Below are 16,612 nucleotides of genomic sequence, written 5' to 3'. Positions count from 1 at the left end.
GGGGGAAATTAAGTTTGGACTAAGAGTGATGTGGGTCATTATTCAAATTGTGGTTAATTAGTGTTGTTCAGGTAGTGCGGTACTGTGGGTTGTAACAGAGAAAGGAGGGAAGAAGAGGGGAAGAGAAGGATAGCGTAGAGTGTAGGATAAAAAGGCTTGGGAGGAGGGTGGCATGTTAACACACTGGCTTTGAGGAGGATCTCTGTGGCCTGCTGCTGCACACGATCTCTGGTGGCCTCCAGCTCACACTCCGCCTCCTTCTGTCGAATCTCCACGATCTCGGCATCCTGCGTCACCTCATCCAGCTGTTTGCTCAACTCCTGGAGCATAGACAGAGACACAGAGAGCACAGGTTAGCCTACCCTCCTGAGGCACAGACACGCATAACACAGGGTCAACTTCCTGACCCGTGTTCATTCTCTCTGCCAGAACAATGAAACAGTATATATACACGACTCACTCACTCATATGCTCTAATAATCATTTAACTTTCTCTCCATCGCTCTCTTTTTTTCTTTCCTGCATTTGCACTCTCTCTGTAGAGATGTAGAGCTCGAGAAACTAGCCACTTTTCATTCTTAATTGGACAGCTTTTACAGTATGGTGCATGTTCTCTACTGCTTTCAAGGACTGGCCATGAAATAGTCATTTAGATTTACATTTCCCATGGGAATATAGTCCATATGGAAGTGGAGTTCTAATGCATATGTAAATATATTGACTTGTCTGGTGGGGCAGTAGGAAGCAGGGAGGCATGTAGCCTAGAGGTTAAGAGCATTAGGCCAGTAACCGAAAGGTCGCTGGTTTGAATCCTTAAGCCGACTAGATGAAAAACAATCCGTTGATGTGCCGTTAAAGGAATATTTCGGCATTGAGGCCTTTTATGTAATTCCCCATTTTATATGTCTCTGTATTCAGTATGAAGGAAGCTAAGGTAGTAGACTAACGTAGCATGCTAACAAATACCCATAAACTTCCATTTATTGCGCTAAAGTTAGTTAGCATTGGCTCGCGAAACTACTTCTAACTTACTTCATACTGGAGAAAGACACATACAAATGGTATCCATGAGTTCATCTGACTTGGGGAAGTAGATAAAGGGCCTCATTGCCAAAATCCCGTAGTATCCCTTTAAACAAGGCACTTAACCCTAATGGCTCCTGTAAGTCGCTCTGGATAAAAGCATCTGCTAAATAACTAAGATGTCAATTTAAAATGTAAACCTTTTTCTGAAGGATCGGTGTGGGGAGTACTTGTTTTTGATTTTGGGACTATATGTCCTCGAGCTAAAATATGATATTCAATTTAAGAATGCCTCAGTGCAACTCACAGAAATCTTGCCAAATATCAATTTGGAGTTGTAAAGTATCTTAGGCCTTAAGTGCCACATTCCCTCATAAGGCCCGGTTTATATCTATCCTTATAGATACCGGGGCCCCTCAGGGGTGTGTGCTTAGTCCCCTCCTGTACTCCCTGTTCACCCACGCCGGAGTGGCCAAGCACGATTCCAACACAATCATTAAGTGTGCTGACGTCACAACAGTGATCACCGACAACGATGAGACCTGGCAGTGTGGTGCCTGGACAACAACCTCTCCCTCAACATGAGCAAGACAAAAGAGCTGATCATGGACTGATCATGACCGGTTGCATCACCGCCTGGTATGGTAACTGCTCAGCATCCAACCATAAGGCGCTACAGAGGGTAGTGCGTACGGCCCAATCACTGGGGCCAAGCTTCCTGACATCCAGGACCTATATACTAGGTGGTATCAGAGGAAGACCCCAAAAATTATCAAAGACTCCAGTCACGCAAGTCATAGACTGTTCTCTCTGCTACCGCACGGCAAGCGGTACTGGAGCGCCAAGTCTAGGTCCAAAAGGCTCCTTAACAGCTTCTACCCCCAAGCCATAAGACAGCTGAACATTTAATCAAATAGCCACAACTTTAGTTTATTTAGTAAATATTTTCTTAACTCTTGTTCTTGAACTTCATTGTTGGTTAAGGGCTTGTAAGTAAGCATTTTTTTAATTTTACATAACATCTGCATGTTTTGTAGAGAGACAAACCATGCTAGCCAAAGTAAAATAAACATCTTGTCAGGAGTAAGAGAGGGGATGCATTCTGATTGGTCCGTGTGGTATGATTTCCCTGATGAGCAGTTGCTGGTGTGTGTGTGTGATGAGCTGTTTAGGTAGAGAGGACACGCTTTAATCACCCTCACAGTTTGTTTTGTTTCCCTTAATGAAAAATCAAATTGTGGCGGCATGACTGATATCATCGTGTCACACATGAGCACCCGTCCCATACTAAACTGACTGGAAGAGCTCCTGGGAGCGATCCATTAAAATACATTCAGAGAAAGTAGCTAACAAAGATCCAGCAATACATGTTACAGAGACTAGGCCTTTGGCTGACTGAAAGGGACATCTGTAATAACCCGTGTTATAGGGTACATTCCTTCCTGAATCAAAGCACCGTGCCACACATATGAATGTGACGAGACTGACAGCTTCTCTGAGCCAGGCGAATTCATTCATCAGAATAATGAGAAAGTTTCTATTGCAATTCCTTTGGATATATCCAAAGGTAAAACAAACTAAAGTGCACATAGTTTGCTGCTATTTCAGCTGCTTGATGTGAGTGTGTTAGCTTTAGTTGGCTAGCTAGCTAGCTAGCAAAGGAGAAGTAACGTTAGCCTAGCAATATTTTATTGGACAATCAGCTGGCTGTTGCCTATTTATAAATGATTTATCTCGTCATCGTTGTCTCTCATCATCATTGAACCTCTGCTAGTTAGCTACATGCCAATGATTTGTTTAGCATAGCCACATGGAATGAATAGAATGAACAACAGATGAAAACATGAGAATAGAATTAACGACCAGTCTGTTTGGTTAGCAACTTCAGAACTAAGAACTGTTTTTTTTGCCTGGACTATATAGTCTGCTGGAAGGATGAAATAAAACAAATGTACTCATTAAAATGAAAACATGTTAATATTTTAAATATATTGCCAACCATTTTATAAAAGCAATACGGCCCTCGAACCCAGGATTATCGTGTGATAACCTGTTAGGGATGATGCGAATTTAGGATTATCGTGTGATAACCTCATCCTAAAAACAGCCCTTAGTTGGGAGTTTTCACACAATAATCCCCCGGGTTCTCATGCCTTATTGCTTAATTATATGATTCCAACTGTTTTAATCTATATCGCACATCAAATCGCAACAGCAATGTTTGATAAAAACATTTTCCATATCGTGTAACCCTAGGTAGTAGGAGCATTCTAGGTAGGAGCATTTTTGGTAAAATCAAAATAATTAAGCATTAGGAGAGTGTGAATGATGAAGAGGTCTAATTATGGCAATTTAAATGGACCCTTAAATTTAGATCAAACTGTGGATTACACTTTTTTAATTCTGCGCACTTCAAAGTTTGATTTTAACTTCTAATCATTTCATTAAATGACTATTAAACCACAATGGGATTTTCAAGATTAAGATATTAACTGCTTTCTGGGTTTAAGGATTACAGGGTTTAAAGATTACAGTGATAATTTAACATCAATGCTACATATGCTCTACTATGAAGTTCACTCATGTATCTCTTTAAGACTAATAGCTTTGGGCTCTTTCATTAGGATGTTTAAGCCACAGTTGGGTATCTCCACAGGCTCTCTTACCTTGATATTGCTCTCGGCTGCAGTGAGCGAGGCCTGCAGTTTGTGGGACTTCTCCCTATGTTCCCGGGCCTCCTCCTGCACCCTCTGCAGCTCGGAGCGCAGCTTCCCCAGGGTCTTCTGCAGCGCTGCCTCCTGCATGTGGAACTCCCTCCGCAGCTCCGCCTCCGTCTTCTTCCAGGCCTGCAGGTTATCTGCGGTGAGCTGCTGCGTGCGCTTCATGGCCTCCAGCTCACGCTCGTAGAAGGCTTGGGCCTTGTTGAGCTTGGCCTCGTACTCCTCCACTAGCCTCTTCTTGTCCCCTTTCACCTCCTCCACACGCTCCGACAGGGACTCCACCTCCACCTTGTGCAGCTGGCCCAGTTTCTCCTGGTCCTTGCTGTGGTTCTGGTTCTGGCTTTGGTGGCTCCGGAGCAGCTCCGACACCTCCTGCCGATGGTTGGCCTTTAGCTCCTCCAGGGCCAGCTTCTTCTCCTGCTCAAACTGGGCCTGCGCCGTGCCGAAAGAGCGCAGCTTCTCCTCGAACGAGTGCCGCATCTCCTCCACCTCGCGGGACATGGTGACAACACGCTGTGTGTGCTGGGCCTCAGTGCAGAGCTGCATGTCCTCCACACGCTGCCGGTAGGTCTCGAACTCGGCGAGGGCCTGGCGCTTCATGCGCTCGTGCAGCTCCATGGACTCCTCGAGCGACTGGATGCGCTGCTTAAGGTCAATCTCATCGCTGATCTTACTCTTGTACTGCATGATCTTTTCCCGTGTCTCGGACAGGATCTGCTGCACCTCCTCCTCGTGAGCCTCCTTCAGTGTCTGGATGGCCGCCTCGTGCTCGTCGTTCTTGGTGTTCAGAGCGTAGATCACCTTGGGGAGGCAAAGAGAGCATCAGTATGATGGTTGAGAAAGGACAGCATAGAACAAACACACATCCAATGGATTGTTTGAGCGGGTGCTGGAGATCAAAGTAAATGTTCACCAGTAAGAAAGTTAAAACTGTGTGGGGATGTGTTAGCATTGTCCTCAAACTAAAAGGGATACCTTGAAGGTTTATCATTACTTTGACTTCCTGCAACAATCAAAAAACCACTTATGGAGACAGATGATTGACAGTTAAGTGAGTGGCTGACCTTTAAATCCCAAAAATGACTTCCAACTGAAAGCCTGGATAATCTGAATACAAATTTATTTTCTGGTCACACAAAATTTAGGGGGGGGAAATACGTTTTACATTTACAGTTCAAAAGCCATGAGAAATTCCCCCTAATCTTAATCCTCCCTCCCCTCTACTGATCCAGGGTGCTGGCTCCAGGCTGCTGCCCTACGGAATAAGGCTATTTGTTTTGTCACCAGATAAACCTAGTCAATAATTCATCACTTTAATACTTTTGAAAACGCCTGTCATAAGAAGATAGAGTAGAAATGGAAAATAAAATGCCCTTTTCAGAGAATTGTATCCATATTTTATATGCCAGGGTGAATAACCGGGGGAGGACTGTGCATCTCTTAAACGTGTTGCCAACTTGCCTGTGTTTTTAATATGTTCAAATGTTCAGAAAATGTTCATTTTTAAACCGACTCCTATTGGCATCACTCGTACGACTGTCCATTGCAGCTCTCCATCAAATAAGAGCAGATGCAATACATTGTTCCCAGCCAGGTAGGACAACATTTTAATCAAAGGTTTATTCAAGAAAATACTAAACCAACAGGCATTTCTTGTTTGCTATTGTGACCTCTACTGCTGTGCCATATCTCAATCGCATGGCAAGCTCTCAAAGGAGATAAAAGGCCTATGCAGCAGGATCCCAGCTCAATTCCCATTATAAACATAATATTAATCTTTTAATACCCTCAATGAAAGGCATTCTATGGGAATGAAAGGGCCCCAGCTTGTGAAGTTTCTCACGAGCGATGAGGGCTGAGTCAGAATTCATTTCCATAATTGTTTTGACAAATGACTAGGGGAAAGAGCTAAAAGTTCTGGGCCTATCTGGTGTTGGCGCGGCAATCTAGCCAGCCACATATGAAGAGAGAGATAGAGAGGGAGTGATAAAGAGTGAGATAAAGAGAGAGAGAGAGAGAGATAGAGAGAGTGCGGTCTGCAGTCCCATAGGCTCAGCGGGTGAAAGCAGTGGACTGAGAGACAATGGCTTTGGCAGAGAAGTGTGCAGTGATGTCATCATCCCATAATGATTCTCTCCTCCATTTGACCTGAGAGGAACCCTGTTGGCCGGCTGCCTGCCTTCCTCTCTCTTTCTCTCTCTCTCAAAAATATCGACATCATAGTTATGTATTGATCACAAACTCCCAACTCAACATAGTAAATTATTGCTGCTGCCTGGATAAGTGAGCGGAAAAGGTCTCCATGTGTTATTAACATCAATTCTATTGGAGTCAGCCAGCAGTTCCACACATTGATCTGTGGAGGTGGGAACGGCTGGCTAAGTCCAATAGAATTATATGGTCAATCCCACTAAGGCAAACTCTGAGTGGTTGAAATCCCAGCCTTGTGCGCTTTGCGCCAAAAAATGTGAAAGCTGAATCAGTGATTCTAGATGGATACATTCATCACTGATGGGATGTAGTCAATCTGAAACATGAGCCAAAAGCCCCAAGAGTAGGCCTGGACCTACTTAGTGCTACTGAAGCTAGGAATGTGTGGTCTCAGTCATAACACTGAGCTACAACACCTGCAGAGTTAAGCCTCATTCATGTTCCCAGAATGGTTTGAAGATGCTGAAGATAGAGAAGAAAGAGTGATCCATTAGATCACAAAAGGCAAAGACACCTCAGGGCTACACTGTAGATGGTTCTGGGCTAAGGTTTCAGAGCGAACTACTCAATATTCCCCATCAGACTCTTTCATACAGAATACTGATTCACAAACGAGTATGAAATCGGACTTATTGCCACTAATGAATGATGATCAAGGATTCCAGGTGACAAGATTGAGACATAGAAATGAACCGGGATGGTCAACTCAAAGCTCTCTGGTTGTGGGTGTTCATATCTAGGCTGAAGTCAGCATGAGGCATCATCTGCCTCAACAGGAGAGGGCTCAGTTCTGACAAATCCACAACTTCTCCTCTTATCCTGGCACTGGGGCTTTAAAATCACTCCTATTGCCCAGTGCAGGGGTCATTACTAATGTCTTTACATCTGCAAATGGGACCTTGATGATAGATATTATTACCGCCATTTGCAGAGCAGTGCGGAAAGGTAACCCATTGTTCAGTACAATGGGGAACTCGGTAAACGGGGCCAAATTAGCTTTGAGCGGTGGTAACTGCCTTGGTGAGGCTGCAATCACATTCTGCTCTGTGCTGGAGATCAAAATGTTATGTATTTTCGGCCTTAACGGACAGCCCTGCAGAATGACTGACTGCCATCTCAATGGCCGGGCGGTCATCAATGTTCAGCTGCTTTGCAATTGACTGTCTGCATCAGTATTCAGTTGAGGCCAACATAAAGGCAATCTTGCTTATGTTTCCAGTTTTGTAAACCTAATTCCTGACTCGTATTCAGTATTAGTTGGACTAAGTAACGTACGAATATACTGTAGCACATCAACCACCTTCGAGGCCCCTTAAAGAAGTGAGATGCTGATTCGCTAAGCTACTGAATATGCATTAAGTGTGGAAAAGGATAGAATGAAGTCGAAAGATAGCCTAGTGCTAATTACAGTAATTACATGCACATTTTCCACTAAACTGCAAGGTGCACCTTAATCCAGAAGGTAATTAAGGCAGATGATGGGGTAGGACTGGGCTGGTTCTGTAAACACTACTTGGTTTCATACAGAGGGAACACTATGATGAGCTTCTCCAGCAGTGTGACACCCCCACTGCAGCATTTACATGGCTTGATGGTGAATATGTTTGTTTTAAAAGCCTGACTTAGCAGCAGTCCACATATTAATGTATTTTTTTTCCCGCTCTCATTTTTAAGCGTCTCTCAAATAGAAGATTATGGTTTGCGTACATAGGCAGTAGTTGTGTAAATAGTCTTTACACAAGTCATTGCGTCATCTTATCTAAGGCAGGTTTGATTGATTGCAGTGTCATTGCTCTGGGAGTCACTGCTCTGAATGCACTATATGGTGTTTCTTCATAGAGAAACTCCAGACACTCACTCACTGATGTTGTGTTGGCGTTCCTCTCTCTGTTCTGTTGCGTAACTGTATTGGTGCGTTCTTAGTTATTGGGATAGATGGTTTTTTTCCACAGCTTCATTACAGTGATGAATATTTCACACGCTCTATATATAAATCTGCAATATTCATTTACAACTCTTGGTCTAATCATGATGCGCTGTACTGTAGGCTGAGATTAGAAACGTTGACTTCCCTATCGGTCTTCCATTGAGATTTAACACATTTGAATTACAACCGAGACACATGGCGAAGGTCACAGAAAGTGATGTGCTCCACTTGCCTTCAGACAGGAAGTGCCTGTGTTAATGGAGGGTGGAGTGGTTACCTTTAGTATGTGGGTGCAAAACAAATGAGCCATGCCCCAATTTGTCTCTGATTCATCTAACTACCCTGAAAGCCTAACTGAATGAGATCTAATTCTAAAGCACTGCAATCTCCTCCTTCAGAAATGTAATGGTTGATTAAGATAATTAAATCACATGCCTCTCATTTTAATATTGTAAATATGCTTCCTTCCAACAGCATTGTCTATGGTCCCTGATCTTCCTCAGATACTAAAGCAGATGAAACCAGAGGACTCAGATACTAATGCAGAGGACTCATGCCAACTTTTGGGATACTGCCTGATCAATCTCTAATACTGTGTACTAGACTGCAGCACTGGGTGGTGAGAAAAGCCTTGATTACAGTGGTTCCCATTTCCTTAGCCGGCCTTGACAGGTTTAGTCTGTTTTACCAGGGGGATTTAGTGCCTGCTGCTGGAAGGCACGGTTGCCAGGCCCCTGATGTCATCCAACTTGGGCAGCACCCTCTCTAGGAGGTGGAGGCTGTCAGCAGGGCAGAACACAGAAAGCAGAACACATCTGTAATTATCTTCTGGAAAGGAACAGTGTAAACGTCTGTCTGAGAATGTGTCCAGGGCTGGACCTACTACGTCTTACCAGCCACTCAAATACATTTCTTACTTTGAGGTCATTTTATAGCATTTCAATTCAGATAACTTTAAGTAGAGAGACAGACATTATTGGTCAAAATATCACTATGTATGACTTGCTTTGTTCTGTAGCTATTTGCCATAGAACATGATGAGAACAGACTGTGGCGTTGCTGGAGAAGCTGCCTGTATAAATGTGCATGTGATCATGTCTCCACACATGACTGGATGACACCTCGAACAATGCAAGAGGACAAAATGGTTTAAAGATCTGGAAATGACAGAAAAGCTCTTTATAGATCAATATCTTCACGTCAAAATAACAACAGTATTTTGGAGACTATATTTTGAGTGAGGCGACAGACAAGGCATCTCCTAGTGGGGTTCGGAGCATCCTTTTCAGAGCGCATCGCAGGCAGCGTGCTGTGGAGAATTTGTTATGTGATCCATCGCCCTAGGGGGAAACAGGCTGATCAGCCGGGGAAGAAAAAGCACTTCTGTTGGCCTCCTTTCTCCCCCTCATCCCAGGGACTAGCTGGAGAAATGAGGCAGAGGGAGTGGAGTACTAGAGGACTTTGACTGGCCTTGTACATATCGCTCCATCAGCACAGCGACGAACAACTTTCTAAAGCACGGCCTTGGAAACCAGGCCCTGGACGGTTATGGAGTTGAGGGAGGTATTACAGAGATACATTCCACACGCTGCCAAGTCTGATATGCTCAATCCCAATTCTAATAGTCACGCCATCATCTCAACAGTCTTTTATGTTTACTTCAAAAGAGCTGTCCAGGTTACATGATGCTCCTTGCGCGAGGCAATATGGAATCAGATTGCCAAGGAGGTAAGTGTTCTTCCACTCCTCAGTTACTTGGGTTCAGTGGGCCTCTCTGTTGGGGGGCTGAAACAGGGAGGGATATGGGCCAGACTACGAGATTCCACGGTGTCAGTGACCCTGATATGACAGTCTGTCTGGGGGGGGTCTCCTTGGGCCAGTGAATGGAGACCAGCTGGCCACTTGGTCAGTCGGACTGTTTGTCTCTTGGCTGTCTCTCCTCACCATCTCCAGAGCCCAACAGGACTGGGTAGTGGTGGGCAGCATAATCTCTCATGGAAAGACTACGTAAACATAAAATAATTTTGTAGAGCTGTCATGGCACAACGGGATGAGTGAGATAAAGCAGCATTACTTCCGGTGCTTGGGTTTTTCCTCAATGATTATTTGGGCAAATCACAATTTTGCCGGTGTTAGCATCTTTCGAATTTCGAAATGGGAGGGGACATTTAGCCATAGACTTGCCCGTAACTTGCAAAGAGAGAGGGTGGAGCTCTTTGTTTCCGATCTTCGTTCTCCCTCTTCTCTTAGCACTGTATGGACCCAGAACTTAAATCGAGCATCTGACGCAAGACTTTAGTTCCAGGTTAACCGAGAGTATGAGCAGAGAGAGACATCAGCTCTACCCACACAGGGAAGGCCTGCCCTGCCCATGCATGGGCTCATCAAGTCTCTTTACAGGCCTTCTGCTGCCTGGAGAAAAACCAATGTGAGAGTAAGCACGGGGGGTGCAGGGGGCAGGGGGTTCAATCCCTGTCAGCCTCCATCCCGCAGCCTATTATCGTCGCAACCATAGCCCATGGGCCCCTCCCAAATCACCACCTTGATCTCAGATCTGTCAACAGGGCTTGTCACATCGTGAATGCATAACTCCACTGGAGAAGTGTAAGCCAGGAGAAAGCTCAGTCTTTGAAAGCTCACAGTGCCATTGTTGAGTTGGAGTTCTAGTGATCGAAGAGAGGAAGCTGGGTAGGGGCTGTTCCCTACAATAACTGGTTCTTCTGATCTTACACTATGCACATTCTTCAGTGCACTTACAGATAGGGCAGTGAATTTTAGATGACGGTAATGTGCCAGCCAAATGACCACAGTCAACGTAATAACCGTTTGAATAGCAAAGACGCACATCTTCTCCTCTCCTCCTGACCGCATGTGCTTCCATAGAAATGAATAGAACGGGTGTCCCCATTTAAGTCATGACATAATGGGTGGACTGGCGGCCATTGCAAGTGTACCAATAGGAGCAACACAGGAAGTGTACTGCACCCATCAATATGTGCTGTGATTTGAGTCAACGCAACTGAAATTATATATATATATATATATTTTTTTTTTTTTTCAAGCATTCCATTGCATGAGCCACATCAGTTAAGATCATTTCAATGAACATTCTACATTACCATGGAAATTATTGCATCAGAATTGCAGGCAGTTATTGCAAGAGTACCAGTCAAATTGCCCGGGTTGACAATAAATATATTGCAAAAAATAAAATAGAAATTGCCTAGGGTTAGAGGTTCTAAGCATGTTCATTCATTCTATTTCTATGTGTGCTGCTTTTGCAGGGAGGGGGGCATTTCCTTGGAAACCGAAGAATCATTTGACCCACCCCTTGCTTTTTCAGCAAGGTGCAACAAAGTTTCATCATGTTGTTAAGAATCCATGTTTACCGCAGAAACGGCCTTAACAGCACGACTGCCGTTTCTGTCAGCTGGTTCAGTGAGGTGTTTTTTGGTCCACAGCCCCATTGTCCCCTTTCTAGATTCTCTGGACTCTATTTTTCTCCTCTGGGCAAAAGACACTTAACAGATATCTGTAGCTTTCTGACCATAAAAGGTATAGGAGAGTGATTTTAAGTTCAGGCTAGGCGATTTTCCACAAAGAACAAAGTTGCATTAAGTAGGTCAGCAGCTAATAGCACCAGGCTTTTACAAACCTTATTTATTTTTGTACCTATATATTGTATATTGTTTTTTTTATGGTGTGTTTTTAATAGAATTCCATGGACTACCAACCACACCTACACATAATTTATTTTATTTGATCTGTATTGTTCTTTATCACTTATTTTCCTTGGTGTAAATAAATTACACCTAAAATTAAACCTACATCAGCTGAATCCATCCATTCTCACCTTTACCTGTGGCGAATTTGAAGAAATTGGACAAAGTGATGTGTATTTAAGAGAGTGTGCTGTAATTTCAGCTCAATACCCAGCTACTATCTGATGGTAACTCAAAGCAGCCTCTGGGAAGGTAGTCGCAGACAGGCTCCGAGTTTCAGGATGTGGGCCAAGTTAATTAAATATCAGCTCTATCCTTGAGCAGCATGGAAAATCCAAAGAACACTACGATTTGATGAGAAATTAGGAGAAAAGAAGCCAAAATCCCTACTATTCAAACTGCTAGCTATCCATTATGGGCTACTTACAGAAGGTTATTTGGCTGGAAAGACGTGGGGATGAGGGAATGTTTCCTACTCATTAGAGACCGCCGGTCTGTATCACACAGCTGCACAGTCTTCCCACATCTCATTTATTCAATTCCGTCCTGATTACATCAAAGCCCTCACATACTACTCACCGCTGCATTCCCATTCATAAACCCACTCACTACATCCGTGTCGTAAAGAATCCCTTAAAGAATTCTCAGGGGGATTCCTAGAACCTCACTAAACTGGCTAAGCACCACCTGGTCTATCAACTCAAATAAGGAGTCTGTTACAAGCCACATTTGTTTACCACACAGCAATGAATGTGAACCTGGCAAATTGCACTTTATAAGAAGCTGACCAATGCTTGGCTTGGATGAGCCTGTAAAATGAAACTGTACTGAATGTGGTACTCAGAGCTGATTAAAAGAGTTGAACAGAGGAAAGCTTTTGGCTACACCTGAATAGAGCCTTTAACTGGATGTTAGAACTGGGTCTGATCAATAGACATATCTAGATTTACTGGGACCACAAAACTTTTGCCTTTTGTACAGCTGACCACGTTAGCTCCAGTATTGATTAAAGAAGACTTTACTGTGCCTTTCGGCAGTGAAATACTTAGCAGGGAAACGGCAGTGAGCGAGACATATTATTGAATAATGAGAAATGCACAAATATAGCAAGCAGAAGATGTACAATACAATATCTGGAGTCCAAATCATAGCCTCTTATTCAACACAGTGTCCGTGGTAACTTTATACAGTACTTTATACTCTGAACTTTGCATACAGATGAGACAAAATGTTGGAAAACATTTGCTCTGGTGCCATCTGTGGCCCAAACCAATATGGGATGTGGGGAGCGTATAGGTCAGCTCCATTGAGGAGCTACAGGTGTGACTCCAGACCTTTCAGAGCTCAACTGTCTACTGTTGACCTACGCCTGGCTAGACTCCCAAGGAATCTGAGTAGGGATGTCAAAATGTTCAGGCTGCTGCAGTCAGTAAGGAAGCTCTAGGTCTAAAACACCTGGCTAAATTGTGTTTAAGAGCTATTTTTATTCTCCAGGGTAAAAGTAGTGAGAAAGATGAATTTATTGTAAAAATCTGTGAGTATCTTTCATTTACTACAAATTATTTTGACATGATAAATTACTGTATTATAAGTGCATTTCACTATATTGGACAGAAGAATTACTTCCAGAAAATTGGAACGGATATGGCGCCACACCAAACTGGAAGTCTTCCAACTAGCTTGGAAAGACAGTACCGTGCAGTATCGAAGAGCCCTTAAAGCTGCTCGATCATCCTATTTTTCCAACTTAATTGAGGAAAATAAGAACAATCCGAAATGTCTTTTTGATACTGTCGCAAAGCTAACTAAAAAGCAGCATTCCCCAAGTGAGGATGGCTTTCACTTCAGCAGTAATAAATTCATGAACTTCTTTGAGGAAAAGATCATGATTATTAGAAAGCAAATTACGGACTCCTCTTTAAATCTGCGTATTCCTTCAAAGCTCAGTTGTCCCGAGTCTGCACAACTCTGCCAGGACCTAGGATCAAGAGAGACACTCAAGTGTTTTAGTATTATATCTCTTGACACAATGATGAAAATAATCATGGCCTCTAAACCTTCAAGCTGCATACTGGACCCTATTCCAACTAAACTACTGAAAGAGCTGCTTCCTGTGCTTGGCCCTCCTATGTTGAACATAATAAACAGCTCTCTATCCACCGGATGTGTACCAAACTCACTAAAAGTGGCAGTAATAAAGCCTCTCTTGAAAAAGCCAAACCTTGACCCAGAAAATATTTAAAAAACTAAAAATCGGCCTATATCGAATCTTACATTCTTCTCAAATTTTTTAGAAAAGGCTGTTGCGCAGCAACTCACTGCCTTCCTGAAGACAAACAATGTATACAAAATGCTTCACTCTAGTTTTAGACCCCATCATAGCACTGAGACTGCACTTGTGAAGGTGGTAAATGACCTTTAAATGGCATCAGACTGAGGCTCTGCATCTGTCCTCGTGCTCCTAGACCTTAGTGCTGCTTTTGATACCGTCGATCACCACATTCTTTTGGAGAGATTGGAAACCCAAATTGGTCTACACGGACAAGTTCTGGCCTGGTTTAGATTTTATCTGTCGGAAGGATATCAGTTTGTCTCTGTGAATGGTTTGTCCTCTGACAAATCAACTGTACATTTCGGTGTTCCTCAAGGTTCCGTTTTAGGACCACTATTGTTTTCACTATATATTTTACCTCTTGGGGATGTCATTCGAAAACATAATGTTAACTTTCACTGCTATGCGGATGACACACAGCTCTACATTTCAATGAAACATGGTGAAGCCCCAAAATTGCCCTCACTAGAAGCCTGTGTTTCAGACATAAGGAAGTGGATGGCTGCAAACTTTCTACTTTTAAACTCGGACAAAACAGAGATGCTTGTTCTAGGTCCCAAGAAACAAAGAGATCTTCTGTTGAATCTGACAATTAATCTTAATGGTTGTACAGTCGTCTCAAAAAAAACTGAAGGAGCTCGGTGTTACTCTGGACCCTGATCTCTCTTTTGACGAACATATCAAGACTGTTTCAAGGACAGCTTTTTTCCCCATCTACATAACATTGCAAAAATCAGAAACTTTCTGTCCAAAAATGATGCAGAAAAATTAATCCATGCTTTTGTTACTTCTAGGTTAGACTACTGAAATGCTCTACTTTCCAGCTACCCGGATAGAGCACTAAATAAACTTCAGTTAGTGTTAAATACGGCTGCTAGAATCCTGACTAGAACCAAAATATTTTATCATATTACTCCACTGCTAGCCTCCCTACACTGGCTTTCTGTCAAGGCAAGGGCTGATTTCAAGGTTTTACTGCTAACCTACAAAGCATTACATGGGCTTGCTCCTACCTATCTCTCTGATTTGGTCCTGCCGTACATAACTACATGTACGCTACGGCCACAAGACGTAGGCCTCCTAATTGTCCCTAGAATTTCTAAGCAAACAGCTGGAGACAGGGCTTTCTCCTATAGAGCTCCAGTTTTATGGAATGGTCTGCCTACCCATGTGAGAGACGCAAACTCGGCCTCAACCTTTAAGTCTTAACTGAAGACTCATCTCTTCAGTGGGTCATATGATTGAGTGTAGTCTGGCCCAGGAGTGTGAAGGTGAATGGAAAGGCTCTGGAGCAACGAACCGCCCTTGCTGTCTCTGCCTGGCCGGTTCCCCTCTTTCCACTGGGATTCTCTGCCTCTAACCCTATTACAGAGGCTGAGTCACTGGCTTACTGGTGCTCTTCCATGCCGTCCCTAGGAGGGATGCTTCACTTGAGTGGGTTGAGTCACTGATGTGATCTTCCTGTCCGGGTTGGCGCCCCCCCCCCCCTTGGGTTGTGCCGTGGCGGAGATCTTTGTGGGCTATACTCGGCCTTGTCTCAGGATGGTAAGTTGGTGGTTGAAGATATCCATCTAGTGGTGTGGGGGCTGTGCTTTGGCAAAGTGGGTGGGGTTATATCCTTCCTGTTTTTCCCTGTCCGGGGGTATCATGTCCGGGGGTATCAAAAATAAAATAAAAAAATCATTGGATGGGGCCACAGTGTCTCCTGACCCCTCCTATCTCAGCTTCCAGTATTTATGCTGCAGTAGTTTGTGTCGGGGGGCTAGGGTCAGTTTGTTATATCTGGAGTACTTCTCCTGTCTTATCCGGTGTCCTGTGTGAATTTAAGTATGCTCTCTCTAATTCTGTCTCTTTCGCTCTCTCGGAGGACCTGAGCCCTAGGACCATGCCTCAGGACTACCTGACATGATGACTCCTTGCTGTCCCCAGTCCACCTGGCCGTGCTGCTGCTCCAGTTTCAACTGTTCTGCCTGCGACTATGGAGGCAGAACAGTTGTCTGCGACTGTTCACCGGACGTGCTACCTGTCCAATACCTATTATTTGACCATGCTGGTAATTTATGAACATTTGAACATCTTGGCCATGTTCTGTTATAATCGCCGCCGGGCACAGCCAGAAGAGGACTGGCCACCCCTCATAGCCTGGTTCCTCTCTAGGTTTCTTCCTAGGTTTTGGCCTTTCTAGGGAGTTTTTCCTAGCCAATGTGCTTCAACACCTGCATTGCTTGCTGTTTGGGGTTTTAGGCTGGGTTTCTGTACAGCACTTGGAGATATCAGCTGATGTACGAAGGGCTATATAAAAAATGTGATTTGAATACATGAAAGGCACATCCTTTTACCTTACATTCGTGATGCTAGTATTAAAGCTTAAGTCATCAAGATCTCACAAAATCAATAGCTTAAAACAGATCAATATCTTTGGTTTAGTACTGGTATTTTTGTCATACTCGCCAGTCTATAGTGGGACATACAGTTGAAGTCGGAAATTTACATACACTTAGGTTGGAGTCTTTAAAACTCGTTTTTCAACAACTACACAAATTTTTTGTTTAACAAACTATAGTTTTGGCAAGTCGGATAGGACATCTACTTCGTGCATGACAAGTTATTTTCCAACAATTGTTTACAGACAGATTATTTCACTTATAATTCACTGTATCACATGTTCAGTGGGTCA

General features: G+C 43.6%; 1 protein-coding gene across 5 annotated transcripts in view; it reads right to left on the bottom strand.

Annotated features, from left to right (window-relative positions):
* LOC112250145 (family with sequence similarity 184 member Ab) overlaps positions 1 to 16,612 on the bottom strand; it is a 120,832-nt gene that overhangs the window by 69,128 nt on the left and 35,092 nt on the right. For all 5 annotated transcript variants that reach the window (XM_042321681.1, XM_024420036.2, XM_024420038.2 and 2 more), the window contains 2 exons: positions 3,690 to 4,544; positions 185 to 320 (listed from right to left, as the gene is read on the bottom strand). In XM_042321681.1, the coding sequence (XP_042177615.1) occupies positions 185 to 320; positions 3,690 to 4,544 (991 nt within the window). The remainder of the gene's footprint in view (positions 1 to 184; positions 321 to 3,689; positions 4,545 to 16,612) is intronic.

The sequence above is a fragment of the Oncorhynchus tshawytscha genome, linkage group LG05, assembly GCF_018296145.1.
Source record: "Oncorhynchus tshawytscha isolate Ot180627B linkage group LG05, Otsh_v2.0, whole genome shotgun sequence".
NCBI lineage: Eukaryota > Metazoa > Chordata > Actinopteri > Salmoniformes > Salmonidae > Oncorhynchus > Oncorhynchus tshawytscha.
This window is presented reverse-complemented; position numbering and strand designations above follow the sequence as displayed.